The following is a 16,046-nucleotide window of genomic DNA, read 5'->3' on the forward strand; positions in this document are numbered from 1 at the left end:
AAAGTAGCGTAAATGTGATTACATTCTAAACAGATCACTCAACTGTAACAAACAAACCAGTGAAAACAGGATCATTACACAGATCCTCACCAATCCATTCAATGATTTGTTTTATTATTATGTCAGTCTCCTTACAGTAATATGTGGGTAGGTGGGGTTATGATCTGCATGTTGCTGTATTAAGCCCTTCACCTTATTGTGTTGCTCTAGCGTTGAAATAACGCTTTTCACAAAATGTCAGCACAAGACCATTTTGTGCTCCTTTGTGATCTCAATACACCATGCTGACAATTGGGATGGGAACTGCCCAGCAATGGACATGAATTGTTGAACTTTTTAAGTCAAGGACGAGGGTCACTGATAATATCCTCCATTAGACCCTCTCTATTATGTCAAAACTAAACTTAGTCTGCTCTCTTCATGGCAGACAGATGCTGGGCATGTGGAATAGGGCAATAATGTTTTTAACCAGGCATACAGGAGATCCTCTGTTACTCTTTGGCCTATAGCATCCTATATACAGCAATGAGAAAAAAGCTAATTTCTTATCCTGGAAACAGCACACACACACACACACACACACACACACACACCACACACACACACACACACACACACACACACACACACACGCACACGCACACGCACACACACGCACACACACGCACACACACATACGCGTGTTAGACAGGCGTTATGTGAAAAATCACACCATACAACATTAATAGCATATGTATGGTTGGGTGCTGCCGAGTTGCTTGGCATTTTGAAATATTTTAATTGATCTATTATAAGAGGACCCAGCCTCTACGGGTGTCATTGTAAAAACCTCAGTTGAGAATGTAGGAGCAGGCAAGCAAAAGGTTAACAGCTCACATGCTCTCCCAGCCGCAAAGGCTGTAGTACTGTCAGGAGAGAGATCAGGAGAGGGACAGAGGGAGATAACACATCTGGAAGCCATTAAAGAGCAAGATGCGCGCTGAACATTCCTGAGGAGGACAGAGAGTAGGTGTGGCCGCAGGATGGGGTACAGGGAGAGAGAGGAGGAATATATATGCATGTAACACGTAATGAAGAGCAGTAGTAATGTGACAGAGACGTTTGCTGTATCGCTGAAGCTTCGCTACCTTGCTATAATAAAACCTTTCTATATATAACTTCAAGTTTGATAGTGCCTTCATTCTACCAATCTACTATTTCCTGGATGACCATAGGACCTCTGATATAACCCACAAGAACATGCACATTCTAACTCACATCAATCATATAGCAGTCCAGAGGAAGGGTTCTGCTGTGTCTGGTCGCAGGTGGTCAGGCTGTGTAGTTGGCGTTAAATGGCCAATGGCTCTTCTCCTAATTACTACAGTCTCTGAACCCATGTACTTCAATTAAATTTCAATTTGGATTCGATTGAATTAGGAGGGCCTGTACACACGATCAGCATGACAGAGAGACAGGGGTAATCTTTCGACATGCCTAATTTAATCTCTACACATAAACATGTCATGGGAAATATTATGAATAAAAGGAAGCAAATCCTTCCCTCAATAACTCTTCTTTGTTGCCGAGATAAGACACATTATATTAAATTGATCGTGGTCTTGATGTTTTTAATCCAAAGGTTAATTGTGGATCATAAAAATCTGCCCATCCATTAACTCATTATTCTGATCTTTTTGACCCAAAAAACTGTTTACATTATTTCAGCTGGTAGACCTGCTATTTTTGAAAAAAACATTTTCAATTTTCATTTTTACTTCACCCACCCACACTCCCTTACCCTGTAAAGCTACAATACAACTGTCACTCTTGGCTGGCCTAACTATGGTGGTTGGCAATCAGCCAACCCCCCCCCCCCCCCACTCTCTCTGTATTCTGTCTCTCCTCAACCATAGCTTAATTGAAGGGCAGGTAACAAACAGTTCTCTATGCACATGCCTGTTAGAATCACCCATCTGTTCTGGTGTTAATTGTGTGCCACAGAGCTGTGGATTATTTAATTTTTCACTCAAGGGGTTTCAGATTAAGTTATCTCTCTTTTTCCACAGGATGACAGACAGATGCCTGTTATGATTCAACAAGCATTTGCGTCACAGACCTAAACCTCTGCCACTCCCTAATTCACTTTATTTTCTGCCTTTGCTGAAACGTCCACAGGTTCCACTCTTATGAACCTGTTTCCAGCTCTATCCATCATTTCTCCTGACCTCTATAGCTCTGTACGGTCACAGTAAAACCCTCAGTTTAGTGTGAAAATTGAGCCAAATGGGACTGCATTATTTACACTAGATAAATATAAACAGAGGACTTTTACTGTGCACCCAATTTTTAAGGGTTGTGAGTAAATATCCCTTTTTCATTTCTACATTTTGTATTATTTCAAAACATTTTCAAAAAAAGGAAAAGGCATTAATTGTTCAAAAGAAATTCATAAAATGAAAGGAGTTCCATAAAAACAACAACAACTCGAAGTAGTGAAAATAGCCACGATACAATGCGTTGTGAGCTTGTAGATCAGCTATTTCCACTAGTTTGAGTCCCGAGGAGACATACAATTTCTCTTTTGGGTTTCAAGCTAAAAGGTTTGGGAACCACTGCTGTAGGCTACTGTCACTTTAACCCCTGAGTGTGAAAATTGACCCAAATGGGCTTGAATCTTTACAATCTCAGAGTCAAATGAACACTGAGAATTTAACTTTTTGTCATTCTCTCAGTTTATTTTACCACCTCCCTCATCCACCCTTTCCACTCCATCCACTCCTGAGTTTCTCAAGCTGTGTCATCTTAACACACACCCACTGCTCAAATTGAACACTGTGTTGACTGGAGGGCACACAAAGTTCTTAAGTGGAAACATAGAAGGCTGTGTCTGTCTTAGTTTGTGACTGAAACAGACAGAGAGGGATGGATAGAAAGATAAACATATTGAGAGATATATGGAGAGAGATAAATATATTGGGAGATAATGAGAGAGAGCGAGAGTGAGAGAGGGAGAGAGAAAGAGAACATGTGTAAAAAGTTCAAGAGCTCTGACTTGTAGCTGCTTGCACGAGAGGAGCTTTTCACCTTAAGAATATTAATGACCTTCTCCCCATTCATTGTACAAGATGGTTGCCATATTAATAACCCACCCTTCACAATGACTCTCTCTCTCATTAAAGCTGTAATAGGTTCCACTCTAAAAGCCATTCGTACTGCCTGCCTCAAGCGTCTGTTATGCCATGTGGAATGCCATGTGGAACCCCCGACCCCACCACCACCCTCCAGGCCCATTTTCGGTGAGTCAGATGTCCCAGACTGCTGAGATCCACAGAGAAATGGATCACAGCCTGCATGGCTGAATCAAGACTTTGCCTGTAATTCAGTTACACAATATAGGGCAATCTTGCAAAGTTGTTGGCACCCCCTACATGCAAAAGGCAAGTACCCAGGTCACCACCAACCAAATGGGGACAGAGAAGTGACTTTAGGGCTTATGAATTGTTTGAATGAGCATGCATCCAGACATATTTATCTAGCTTGTGCTTTGTTCTAATTGTTGTGCCAGCTGTATCACTTTCTGTTCTCTAGATAGAAGACTGCTAACAATGGAAACGCAAAGAAGACAAACTCAAAATGACAGAGGACAAATGCAATACCAAATATTTTTTAAATCAGTTATCACGAAATTGACTTTAGGAGCACATGGTAAATTAATAAACATATTGGGCTATCAGGACTAGGACTTGTATTATTTGAATCCACATATCAGATATTATAGAGAGAGAGAGAGAGAGAGAGGAGAGAGAGAGAGAGAGAGAGGAGAGAGAGAGAGAGACTGCAGGCTGTTGTGTAGGTGGACAGCTAATTGCAGTGTCTGGTGCCAGAAAAGGGCTGTACAATAAATCTATACAGACAGTGGGGAAATCAAATTATCACACAGGAGACAGCTTGGACTAACAGTCTTGTGCATAATTCATCATTCTGAATATCAGTGTTAATTTCATAAACTTTTGCTACTTGAATATATGAATTCATATATCACTACAAACTGAATTAACATTGTCCTCTGCTAAAGCATGGAGACAGAGTAGACCTATCAAAAACTGTAACGATGGATTGGTGGCCCAGGAACAATAAATCTTTTTTTGGGAACTATGCCACAATGAAATAGAAAAGTTAAAATGTTGGCATGGTCTTACTGACAAATTAAAAACTATCTTTAATCTTATTGAGTGAAAAGAGAAGGAGAGGCAACATGCATGAGTGGGTGAAGAGGTGGAGCAGACAGTGAAATTGGTCCCTCTGTTGGTATAAAATGTGTAGTACAAGGGAATAGCATATAATACTGTATGTGATTATTCCGCATTGGCTGTATGCACAGCCCGCTATACTCTAAGCCGAGTCAGCATTGAAACTCGATCTCAACATGCTGTGTGAGAGAGAGGGAGGAGAGAGTTACTGTAAATTGGCAGAAAAAAAGAGAGAAGACTGAGAGTGCACAGCAGTCATTTAGATTCCCATTTCCAATACTGTGACTGTGAGGGGAAGGGAAGGGAAGGATAGAGCAAGGCCCCCTCCAGAGGAGAAATGAGAAACAGCACACATCATAGAAAGAAATATCGGACAGACAATGCAGCTCTGTCAGTCCTATCACTAATTGAATGTAGCTGCAGGAACAAGATCTTGATGGGAGCACTGCAAGTTATGCCTCATACAACCACACCCTGAAAAGATACATCCATAAAAGGACGAAGGAGCCATGTTGAAACACACCCGCAATACGCATCAACATCACCTATATGCAACACCTATGTGAGCACAGGAAATCTGAGTGCAGTTTGAGACATCTCACAGTGAATCTAACCTATCAAACTAGGATTTGACAGATCAGGCCAAGATTGTTTGTCCTGGACCACTCCCCGAAATGAGGTCATTCTATCATCTGGGTGACTATGACACAGCACACGTCCCACAGCCTCTCAGTGATTATGGAGCATCATGTTTGAATCTGAAAGCCATGAATCACAATGACACCCTTTATAAATAAATGCTAGATTGATATGCAAAACATGTGGGGCAGAGGTTCTGCTGTGCCATCCAGGGAGTGTGTTCACGCAGTTTCACAGCGACCGGGCCAACGGTGGCAGAGATTAGCTGGTCACAGACAGACGGACAGGACGGACGGACAGGGGGCAAAACATACTCTCTTGCCATGCCTTTCGGCCTGGCGGAGACAATTAAAAACAGGATAATACTAACTCTCATTCATCATATTTGTCAGGGTCTCGAACATATCTGACCTAGTGTCTGTGAAATGACTTAACCTCCTGCCTTTTAAGTGTTATAAGTGTATTAAAATGTCTCTATCAATCATTTGGTATGCATAATTCTTTCAAATGTTAGACATAATTTTGGAGAAAACGAATCTCTGTTGCAGTGTGGTTATAAACATTAGGCAATAGCCAACTAAACATGCATGTCTGCATACCGTCTCATTATTAGTTTTGACATGCAAAATAACTTCATAACATTTCCAATACAAAGTCCCATGTAAATACTGATCCCTTTACCCAGGTGTACACAGTAGGACAGAGTGGATTCTCTGGGTGACTTTGTTTGTGTCTGTCCCTTGCGTATTTCCTTTTCAAGCTAAAGGGCATGAAAGGACTAAAAGCAGCGTAAATCCCTCCCCACAGGTTCATGAGAGTGTTAAACAGTGCCTCGGCTGCCTCTGCATAAATCAAACAGATTCTTGCTGTGGCGGTAAACAAAGCTATCTGGAAGAGCAGGCAGGCTTTGAGTGTGTCCCTCTTTGGATCATCTCCGTACGGGATGGGACCCGCGGTTCTGAGCATGACAAAGCTAATCTAAAGACAGCAACAACACCCGACACTGCAGAGAGCAACTGCGGACGATGGAGGACATGGTGGGAAAAGGGGGGAGGGTGGCTGGCGATAAATTCTGTCTTTTATCTGTGACCAATTGTAAGCCCCTGCCGGGCGTGTTCCTCAACGTGTTGTTATTCACCATCTCACTCTCAGCAGCTCCCGTTTTCTCCCCACCTCCCCACATCATGTTCAAGGCTTGCTGTATCTGCATATTCCTATCTCCTTCCTCCAAGTCAGTTTGCTTGATGCTCATTATCTCACTCACACGCCTGTCAGACCGTTGCACACTTCCTCTCCCTTTCACACAATACTGCACTCTCCTGCTGGTTGTTAATGGTTGTACATCTGTCTTTCCGTCTATCTCCTCCTTTCTGTATGCCTCGACCTCCCCACTCCCTTTCTTACTATCTCTCACAACCATCTCTCTCTCTCTCTCTCTCTCTCTCTCTCTCTCTCTCTCTCTCTCTCTCTCTCTCTCTCTCTCTCTCTCTCTCTCTCTCTCTCTCTCTCTCTCTCTCTCTCTCTCTCTCTCTCTCTCTCTCTCTCTCTCTCTCTCTCTCTCTCTCTCTCTCTCTCTCTCTCTCTCTCTCTCTCTCTCTCTCTCTCTCTCTCTCTCTCTCTCTCTCTCTCTCTCTCTCTCTCTATTCTTTGTCTTTTATTGTGTCCACCCTGCTTTCCTTCCTACATCCCACACTCAGATATTGAGGTGGATTGCTGGGTGGGGGTGGGTGGATGCTAACCCACAGCTCCCTGAGACTGGTACAACATTTGACTGCTGGTCTCCATGGCAACCTCGGCTAGCAGAACTAACCTCTCTCTTTCTCACAAGGGACACGCCCTTGCATGAGGGGAAAACAGGAAGTGAACGCGGATAAGATGGCAGTGAGGGAGAGAGAGAGAAAATGAAAGGAGAGATGGGAAAGAATTCAAGGAAGGAGTAAAGAATTAAGACAATCTCAATTGAATGAAATATGTCAAAAATAGGTTTAAATAAAAATAAGATTCAATGAAAGGACATTCTCATTTTCACATTGCCTTCTGACAGAATTATCTTCATAATCAGCTTATAGGGGATGACAACATACACGTCTATAGGTCATGTATTCAGCTGTGTTGAACCCATCAGAATGTGTACGACTCCACCAAAAGGTGAATGCACCCACTGCAGAAGTACAATCCAGTTTAGACTGTGAAGCACTTAGCTGGGTGCCTCAGCCAGGATAATGTATTTAGAGAATCAATAATTGAATGAATTTTGCAGCACTGAGGGCAGCAAAGCTAGAAGCTTTTAGTTGAGACAGACTCCATAGCCACAGCCATTATGTTATATTCACTGCTAAGAACTATATCTCCTAAGTTATGTGTAGACACAATACATTCTCAATGTCGACATGTTCTTGGATATATCCTTTCTAGACTCAACAACACGCTTGCAGCCTCACAGATATAGAACAAATCCAACAAATACACTGACACAGACAGGCAGTGACATGTGGGCTGCATGGATTAGCCTTTCCACTTTATTCCCTTTGCCTGTGTCCCAACCCATCGGTTTAGCTGTGATTGACAGTGGAGCTACCGGTGCTTTCAGCCCCACCCAGACGCAGAGCAGGCATGCAAGAGCCGAGCCGAGCTGAGCTGCGATGCCCCGGTACTGAAAACTCCCTGCTGCTGCTCCTGCTGCAGCGCAGAGCGGAAAATTACCGGCCCCTCCCCCCCTCCCAGTCACTTTCACAGGCACAGAGAACTGCAGCCTACACAGGACACACATATTGAACCACTCAAACGCATACATACAGCTCTAGGCATTGTTTCAGAAACTACAATGACTGCGGTCAGTATAACATGTAGACTGGGAAATGCACATCAAATATCGTAGGTGCAAGACACACCTACAGCTCACACAGATTGAGAAGCACTGATCATGCTGCCATGTTGAAACACACACTGACCCACTTACACACATCAGCATCAGCATCACCTACAATATGCAACGCCTATGTGAGTACAGAAAACCTGAGTGGAGTTTGAGACACATCATAGTGAATCAAACAAACAAACAAACAAACAAGGATTTGACAGATCAGGCTGTGCATGTTTGTCCTGAACCACACCCTGAAATGAGGTCATGCTATCATCTGGGTCTATGGACTATGACACAACACAAGTTCCACAGCCTCTCAGTGATTATAAAGCATCATATGTCAATCTATTTCAATCTCTATTTCCTGAATCACTCCCTTAATAAATAAATGCTACATCGATATTCAGAGTATGGACATGTATGCCATTAGCATAGTTATGGCACTTTTGTGAAAATACACCGGTTGTCTGGTATACATGTTTGAGTATATCCGCGTTGCCCCTACACACATTAAAGAGGATGTTAACGTTAATATGTAAATGGCATGTCATGTCTACAGCGGGCTCAGGCCAATAGCACACACGCCTGAGAGATCGGCACTAATTCCCCATTACTCTTCTCAGCTGCTCCCCTTCCACAGCAACACTACAGGGTTAGTGGAGGGGGATGGGAGAGGAGGCTGACAGCATGGGAAAGGTAGAGAAAGAGAAGCAGGATCGAGGGGGCGTGAAAAATCATGTATACATGTTCTCTGATCACGAAGGACAAATAAGCGAGGATATTGTAATGCAAGAAAGGACAACATTGAAGAATAGGACAGGAAGATTCTGAATACATAGTGGTTTATGGAATTGATAGAACCAATGAAGCCTTGATGAGTTTGGGTTAACACACACACACACACACGCACGCACACACACACACACACACACACACACACACAGGTGACCAATGACATGATAAAATGAAACAACCAGTAATCTATAGATATTTGAAAATGTTTCAAATACATGTATTGTATAGGATGTAATGGTGGGGGTTGAAAAAAAGAAGGTGATGATAAGTAATAGAGCAGTGTGACAGCCCGTGAGAATGCAGTCGAAGAAAGGGGAGTACAGAATAGGGCCATGGCTAGATAAGAGAATCAAAGAAAAACAGAAATGGCAGATTAGTCCAGATTATTCATGCTCTCAGCTGTGAGAGAATGTGTTTTCAATGCTTTAAGCCTTCTGTGGGAACAGGACTGCAAGAAAAGCAAAGACAGAGGCCTATCTTTAACATATCAAGTTTGAACACAGATGGAAACATGGTAGATAGACTACGTGATTATTTTACCATCTGAGTAGTGGTTAGTGTTTATAGCACAGAGCTTATGCTTGTCTTCAGATTTCACAGAATAGCAAAACCGCATAAAATACCAAAATACAGAAGAGACCCTCATGATGACATACCCAATATCCAACAGTGAGAAAAACATTGTAATTCTCAATGATATGCTGAAAATGTATGATACTATGAATATAAAGTTGCTGCAATTAAACAGAAGATATTTTTTCTTCAAATAAGATAAGAAAATTCATTTTAACATAAGAAAAATATTATATTAAATTAAGATTAAATTAAACCACCTTGATCTGTGACATCGAAAGGAGGTGACATGAGGTTTGTTATCATGGTCAAAATCAGTCTGGCTCAAAGCTCAGTGGCAATTTTCAGAATGAAGCTTTCAGATTTCAGAACACTTTCAGCACCATGGACAGCAACAGTCCAATCACAAGCCAAGCTAAGCAAATACAGCCACACAAGACGGAGCTCAAATACAGTAACAAGCGAAAACAAAAAAATAAAGGGCTTTAGCCACATTTAGACTAATTTAATCTTACCTTCTCTTTATTAGGTAAAGTCTGGGTTCGGCTATAAGTGTCCCCTCCATTTATACTAATCAGCTCTGCATCTACAGGTGGAAATTGTGCAGGGAAAACTACAACGTCACTCTTCAGTGTGTCTGAGCTGAAACACACGTCATACTGCTGAGTAGATTTAGAGTAAGACCAGCTCCCATCAGGATGGGTGGTGATCATTGGGGCGCCATACCTGCTGAAATTGCTGTCTGTCCTGTGGCATTTGACAGCTATTAGACTGATGAGGCTCAGTAGAAAGATCACTGATACTGACACTATGGCGATCAGTAAATAGAGGTTTAAATCAGAGAAACTATCCTCCTTTATTGGGATATTCCTGAATGTGGACTGGATATTATCTGTGCTTTCAACCACCACTATATCAATAGACACTGTAGCTGACAGAGGGGGTTCTCCATTATCAGAAACCAACACCACTAACGGGTGAGTTTTCAGGTCATTGTCACTCATTCGTCTCTTGGTCCTGATTTCTCCAGTACTGGTTCCAATTCGGAAGAGGTTATTTCCCTTCGGCTCAGTGATGTGATATGAAAGCAGAGCATTGTAGCCCGAATCTGCATCTACAGCTCTGATCTTGGCCACAAAGTATCCAGCTTCAGCAGAATAAGGAATGTTCTCACTGTTAATGGATCCGTGTTCAGAATAGGGCACGAGAATCCCGGGACTGTTGTCATTCTCATCCAGAATGAAAACGTTTGCAGTCACATTGCTGCTGAGCGAAGGAACTCCATGATCTGTGGCCTGAACTACAAACTCAAATGTGTTTAACTCCTCATAGTTAAAAGACTGCAGGCTGACGACAGCTCCTGTTTCTGAATTTATATTTATCATAGAGGCTATCAGAGTGTTTTTAGGGGAATTGTCAATGACGGAAAATGTTACTTTTGCATTTTCATCTACATCAGCATCATGCACAGTTATTGTATAAATAACAGCTCCAACTGGACTGTTCTCTTTAACATAAATATTTATAGTGGATTCTGAAAAACTAGGTGGGTTGTCATTTACATCAGAAACATATACTGTAATAACACTGGTGCTGGAGAGGGGTGGAGTCCCCTCATCAATAGCTATGATGGTGACATCATATTGAGAATCCCTTTCCCTGTCAAGTTGTCCATCTACAACTAGGGAATAATGATTTTTATATGAATTCTTAACCGTAAACGGTACAGAATCTATCACTTTAACCTGAACGACGCCATTTTTGCCAGCATCATTATCCTTCACCGTTACAAGTCCAACCATTGTGCCTATTGGCGCGTTCTCTTTGACAATATTGACTAAGGATGTAACTGATATTTCTGGTGGATTATCATTTACATCAGTGATCTCCACGAGAACTTTACAAAGAGAAGCTCTCGGAGTTTGCCCTTTGTCTTTTGCCTGGACCCGAATTTCAACTGCATTGTTTTGTTCATGATCCAATTGGCCTTTCACCGTAATTTTCCCGGTGGCTGAATTAATGTCAAATATGGCAACGTTGTTGTCATTATCGTGGTTGATAAAGGAATACACGATTTCCCCATTGAGATCCTCGTCTAAATCTTGAGCATGCACTGAAATGACAGAAGCGCCGTATGGCGTGTTCTCGGGCACCCGAGCTTTGTATAAAGGTTTACTAAAGATAGGAATATTATCATTTTCATCTTTCACATTGACAGTGATCTGTAACGTTCCTGATCTAGGAGGCTTTCCTCCATCTATAGCAGTCAATGTTAGTTTAATCACTGGCTGTTTCTCTCTATCTAATGCCTTTTGCAGCACTAACTCACTAGACACACTCTGTTCTCCAGCACTTTGTACATCCAGGGAGAAATGCTCATTTTGGCTCAATTTGTAGTTCTTTACCGATAAACTGCCCACATCTGCGTCAAAAGCGTTTGGTAAGGTAAATATTTCCCCAGTATAAGCTGACTCGGACACATTCAAAATGATTCCAGGTATTCTGAAAGAAGGTGCGTTGTCGTTTATGTCCGAGATTGTAACCTCGAATCTATAAAGATTCAACGGCGAGTTTACAATGGCTTCCAATTCAAATGAACACTTCGCGTTACGAAAGCAGAGCTCGTCTCGGTCTATTCTCTCTTTCACTGAAATAACCCCAGTCTTCAGGTTTACATCAAAATATCTGGCATGAAGTCCAGATATCTGAAAGCCACGAGTTTCCAATTCTTGGACGTCTAGTTGCAGGTCTTTTGCTAAATTCCCAACAATGGTGCCCAGATTTGATTCTTCCGAAACGGAATACACAGTCTGTGTTGCAGCGATATTCCATATATGGGCAAAAATTAGATAATAAATTAAAGACTTAAAAACATTGCCCAGGTGCATTCTGTCAATATCCATGTATCCCGATTATTCAGAAACAATGGCTACCAGCAGCAATGACATTGCTGCGTAAGTATGCATCCAAGTTAGAGTGCCCGTCGCCATGCAACCGGGGTGTACGATGAACAAAGCATGATCGTCCTTCTATGCCATATGAGAGGGGAGGAGCCACTCACAACCACTACAGTGAGACCTGATAGCGGCATCTTGTGGAAATGTATTCAACACAATTACTGCATCAATGTTAGATACCTAGTATAGGCTATGGTGTGACCGTTGTCAGTATTGAAATAACTAGTTAAACACCATCGTATTTTGATGCCATCCTGTAGCTAAATGTAAGCAAAATGGTCAGCTCAATACACAATTTCAGCACCATTGCTGTGGACAGCGCCCTTAAGCGTAAACAGAGCTAAACGAGGGAAATTAGAAAAAGGCCAGTTTCAATATACATTTGACTGTGTAAATGGCTAAGAATTAATATCTCTACTATATAGGCCTACTACCCGGTACCAAAAATACATGAATGTGGCCTGTACTTAAAATAATGGGAAGTGATTATTAGGCCACGTTCCTTACCTTCTCTTTGTTTGGTAATGTCTGAGTCATGTTACTATACGTGTCCCCTCCATTAATACTGATCAGTTCCGCATCTACGGGTGGGAACGGCGTGGGGTAAACCACTACGTCACTCTTCAGTGTGTCAGAGCTGAAACACACGTCATACTGCTGAGTAGATTTAGAGTAAGACCAGCTGCCGTCCGGATGGGTGGTGATCATTGGAGCGCCGTATCTGCTGAAATTGTTGTCTGTCTTGTGACATTTGGCTGCTATTAAACTGATGAGGCTCAGTAGAAAGATCACTGACACAGATGCAATGGCGATGAGTAAATACAAGTTTAAATCAGAGAAGCTCTCCTCCTTCATTGGCGCATGTCTGAATGGAGTCTGAATGTCACCTGTATTTTCAACTACCACTACATCAATAGACACAGTAGCTGACATAGAGGGTTCTCCGTTATCAGAAACCAACACCACTAATGGGTGAGTTTTCAGGTCATTGTCACTCATTCGTCTCTTAGTTCTGATTTCTCCGGTGCTGGTTCCGATTCGAAAGAGGTTATTTCCCTTTGGCTCAGTGATGTGATAAGAAAGCAGAGCATTATAGCCAGAGTCTGCATCTACAGCTCTGATCTTTGCCACAAAGTAACCAGCTTCAGCAGAATAAGGAATGTTCTCACTGTTAACAGAGCCGTGTTCAGAATAGGGGGAGAGAATTCCGGGACTATTGTCATTGTCATCCAGAACAAAAACGTTCACAGTCACGTTGCTGCTGAGTGGAGGAACACCAGAGTCAGTGGCCTGAACTTTAAACCGGAACGTTTTTAACTCCTCATAGTTAAATGACTGCAGGGTGACAATATCTCCAGTCTCTGCATTGATGTTTACAACTGATGTTATTGGAATACCTTTCGAACCACCATCTAATGACGAATATGTTATCTTTGCATTCTCATCAACATCTGGATCAACTGCAGTTATGGTATGAATTGTAGCTCCAACTGGACTGTTCTCTTTCACGTAAACATTCATTATTGGCTCAGCAAAACGAGGTGCATTGTCATTAACATCAGAAACATGCACAGTAATGACCGTAGTGCTGGAGAGAGGTGGAGTCCCTTCATCAGTAGCAACGATGGTGACGTTATATTGAGAAGCACTCTCTCTATCAATATCCCCATCTACTATTAGAGAATAATAGTTTTTGTAGTTTGATTTCAGCTTAAAAGGCACCGACCCAACTATTTTACAGTTGGTGAGACCATTATTGCCCCCATCTTTATCATTAACGGTTACTAAAGCGACTACAGTTCCGAACTCAGCATCCTCTTTAACTGGGCTCATAAGGGAGGTCATCACGATGTCTGGAGTATTATCGTTAACGTCAATTACTTCTATTAGCATTTTTCCATGTACACTACGAGAAGGTGTCCCTTTATCTTTTGCTTGGATACGAATTTCATAAGCAGCGTGTTCCTCATAATCCAGGCGTCCATTTACAGTTATTTCCCCTGTGTCTGGGTTTATGGAAAACAACTTTGCGGGATTGAAATTACCTCTCTCAATGAAAGAATACACAAGCTCGCTGTTTACGCCCTCGTCTAAATCTGTAGCACTTACGGTTAATATGGAAGTCAGAAACGAAGCGTTTTCTGTAACTAGAGCCTTATACAGAGACTGACTGAATAAAGGAGGATTATCATTTACATCCATGACGTTCACAATTATTTGTAATGTTCCTGTTTTGGGTGGCTTTCCTCCATCAACAGCAGTCAATACAAGTAGGATAACGGACTGTTTCTCTCTGTCTAAAGCTTTCTGTAACACCAACTCTGCAGACACACTCTCTCCGCCGCTTTGTACGTCCAGTGAGAAATGTTCATTGTCAGGGCTCAGTTTGTAGCTCTTTACCGAGTTACTCCCTGTATCTGGATCATTTGCTATCGGGAGCAAGTACCTCTCTCCAGTGAAGGATGATTCGGAAATATTGAATGTCTTTACCTTTTCAAGGAACGATGGTGCGTTATCATTAATATCGATAATTTGAACTTCTATGCGATGCAGATGCACGGGATGACTCAGAATGGCCTCAGTGTTCAATGAACACTTTGGCATATTCGAACATAGCTCTTCACGATCTATCCTATCAGCAACATAAAGGGTGCCCGTTTTCAAATCCACATCAAAATATGTCTTTGATTTTCCAGAGACAACCCGTAAATCCCTATATTCCAGTTCTTGAATGTTGACATTTAAATCCTTGGCGAGATTTCCCACAACCGTGCCTTTGTCTACCTCTTCGGAAACGGAGTAAGATATCTGAGCTGCAGCCCAGTCAGACAAACAAAGAATAGCCAGGCAATGTATCCAAACGAGTTCGCAGCGTCTTCCAGGACGACCCATCGCTGCTTTAAAATAAACAATAACAAATGGTAATTATGCCCATGACGGTGTGCGGGCAAGCAACATTTTCTATGACAACCTAGGCCTATATCCTCACGGTCTCACTGACGTTCGCGTTCTCTTCACAAAGCCCTCGCACACTATACAGTCTTCACTTGGAGAGGAGGAGTCTGGCATTAATATACACATTAAAAAGATATGGTCTCGAGCGACACCAAGTGTTACAGTTTCGTTCCAACGAAAATAAATGGAGAAATGCCTACAATTTCCAATAACTATGTGTATCAACCTTATAGCATGTGCCATAAGAAATGATAAGACATATAAGATGCAATAATAGCTTCATTTAATAGATTAGCCTATTGAATATGTGAACACATCTTACAGGCTAAAATGAGCATCACTAACAGGCCATTTCACACCCTTAATGTCTGATTGCCTGTTTCTGCCTTTGCAGGCATTTTCTCAACCAATAAAAACAAAACCGAAAACAAACAACACCTTGACCTTCATACAGCATTGCTATAGCAGAAACATCATTGATCAAATAAAGCTGTTTTGGGCACTTATTTCAGTGACAAAAAGTATGAAAAATGTTTATCAATGCATTTTTTGTAATTCCAGGAGCTGAAAATTGTTTTATTATTTGTTAAACCTACATTTATTATTGTTGTTGTTATTTTTATTATATTATTATTATTATCATAATTACTCTCCGCAGGAGAGTATTGTTTTCACTTTCTAAATATGACACACCGATTGGTCAAGCCTCACATGACACGTGACAATACGGTGAAATACTGTATAAATACATGGCATCACTTTGACAGTGTCTCTGCCACTGTCAAAGTGAGGTAAGACAGGAACCATCACGAAATGGCTGCATGGCTGATACATAATTGGCAGATAGGACAGATAGGACACTTATATAGACAGGAGGGATATGACACTTACACAGACGGATAGGACACTTACAGTACACAGACAGGACGGATAGGACACTTATACAGACAGGACGGATAGGACACTTATACAGACAGGACGGATAGGACACTTATACAGACAGGACGGATAGAACACTTACACAGACAGGAC

General features: G+C 41.9%; 2 protein-coding genes across 5 annotated transcripts in view; both read right to left on the minus strand.

Moving 5' to 3' along the window:
• LOC311065416 (protocadherin alpha-C2-like) overlaps positions 1-16,046 on the minus strand; it is a gene marked incomplete at its 5' end in the record, with an annotated part of 173,695 nt that overhangs the window by 28,480 nt on the left and 129,169 nt on the right. The gene's annotated exons all lie outside the window — the stretch shown is intronic.
• LOC311033422 (protocadherin alpha-5-like) lies at positions 873-13,580 on the minus strand (the record flags this gene model as incomplete). The annotated part of the gene is made up of 3 exons (XM_084040933.1): positions 873-905; positions 9,618-10,390; positions 13,337-13,580. The coding sequence occupies 3 exons, from the start codon at positions 13,578-13,580 to the stop codon at positions 873-875; spliced, it is 1,050 nt and encodes a 349-aa protein (XP_083897059.1).

The sequence above is a fragment of the Gymnoscopelus microlampas genome (genome assembly GCF_963454915.1).
Source record: "Gymnoscopelus microlampas genome assembly, chromosome: 18".
Taxonomy (NCBI): domain Eukaryota; kingdom Metazoa; phylum Chordata; class Actinopteri; order Myctophiformes; family Myctophidae; genus Gymnoscopelus; species Gymnoscopelus microlampas.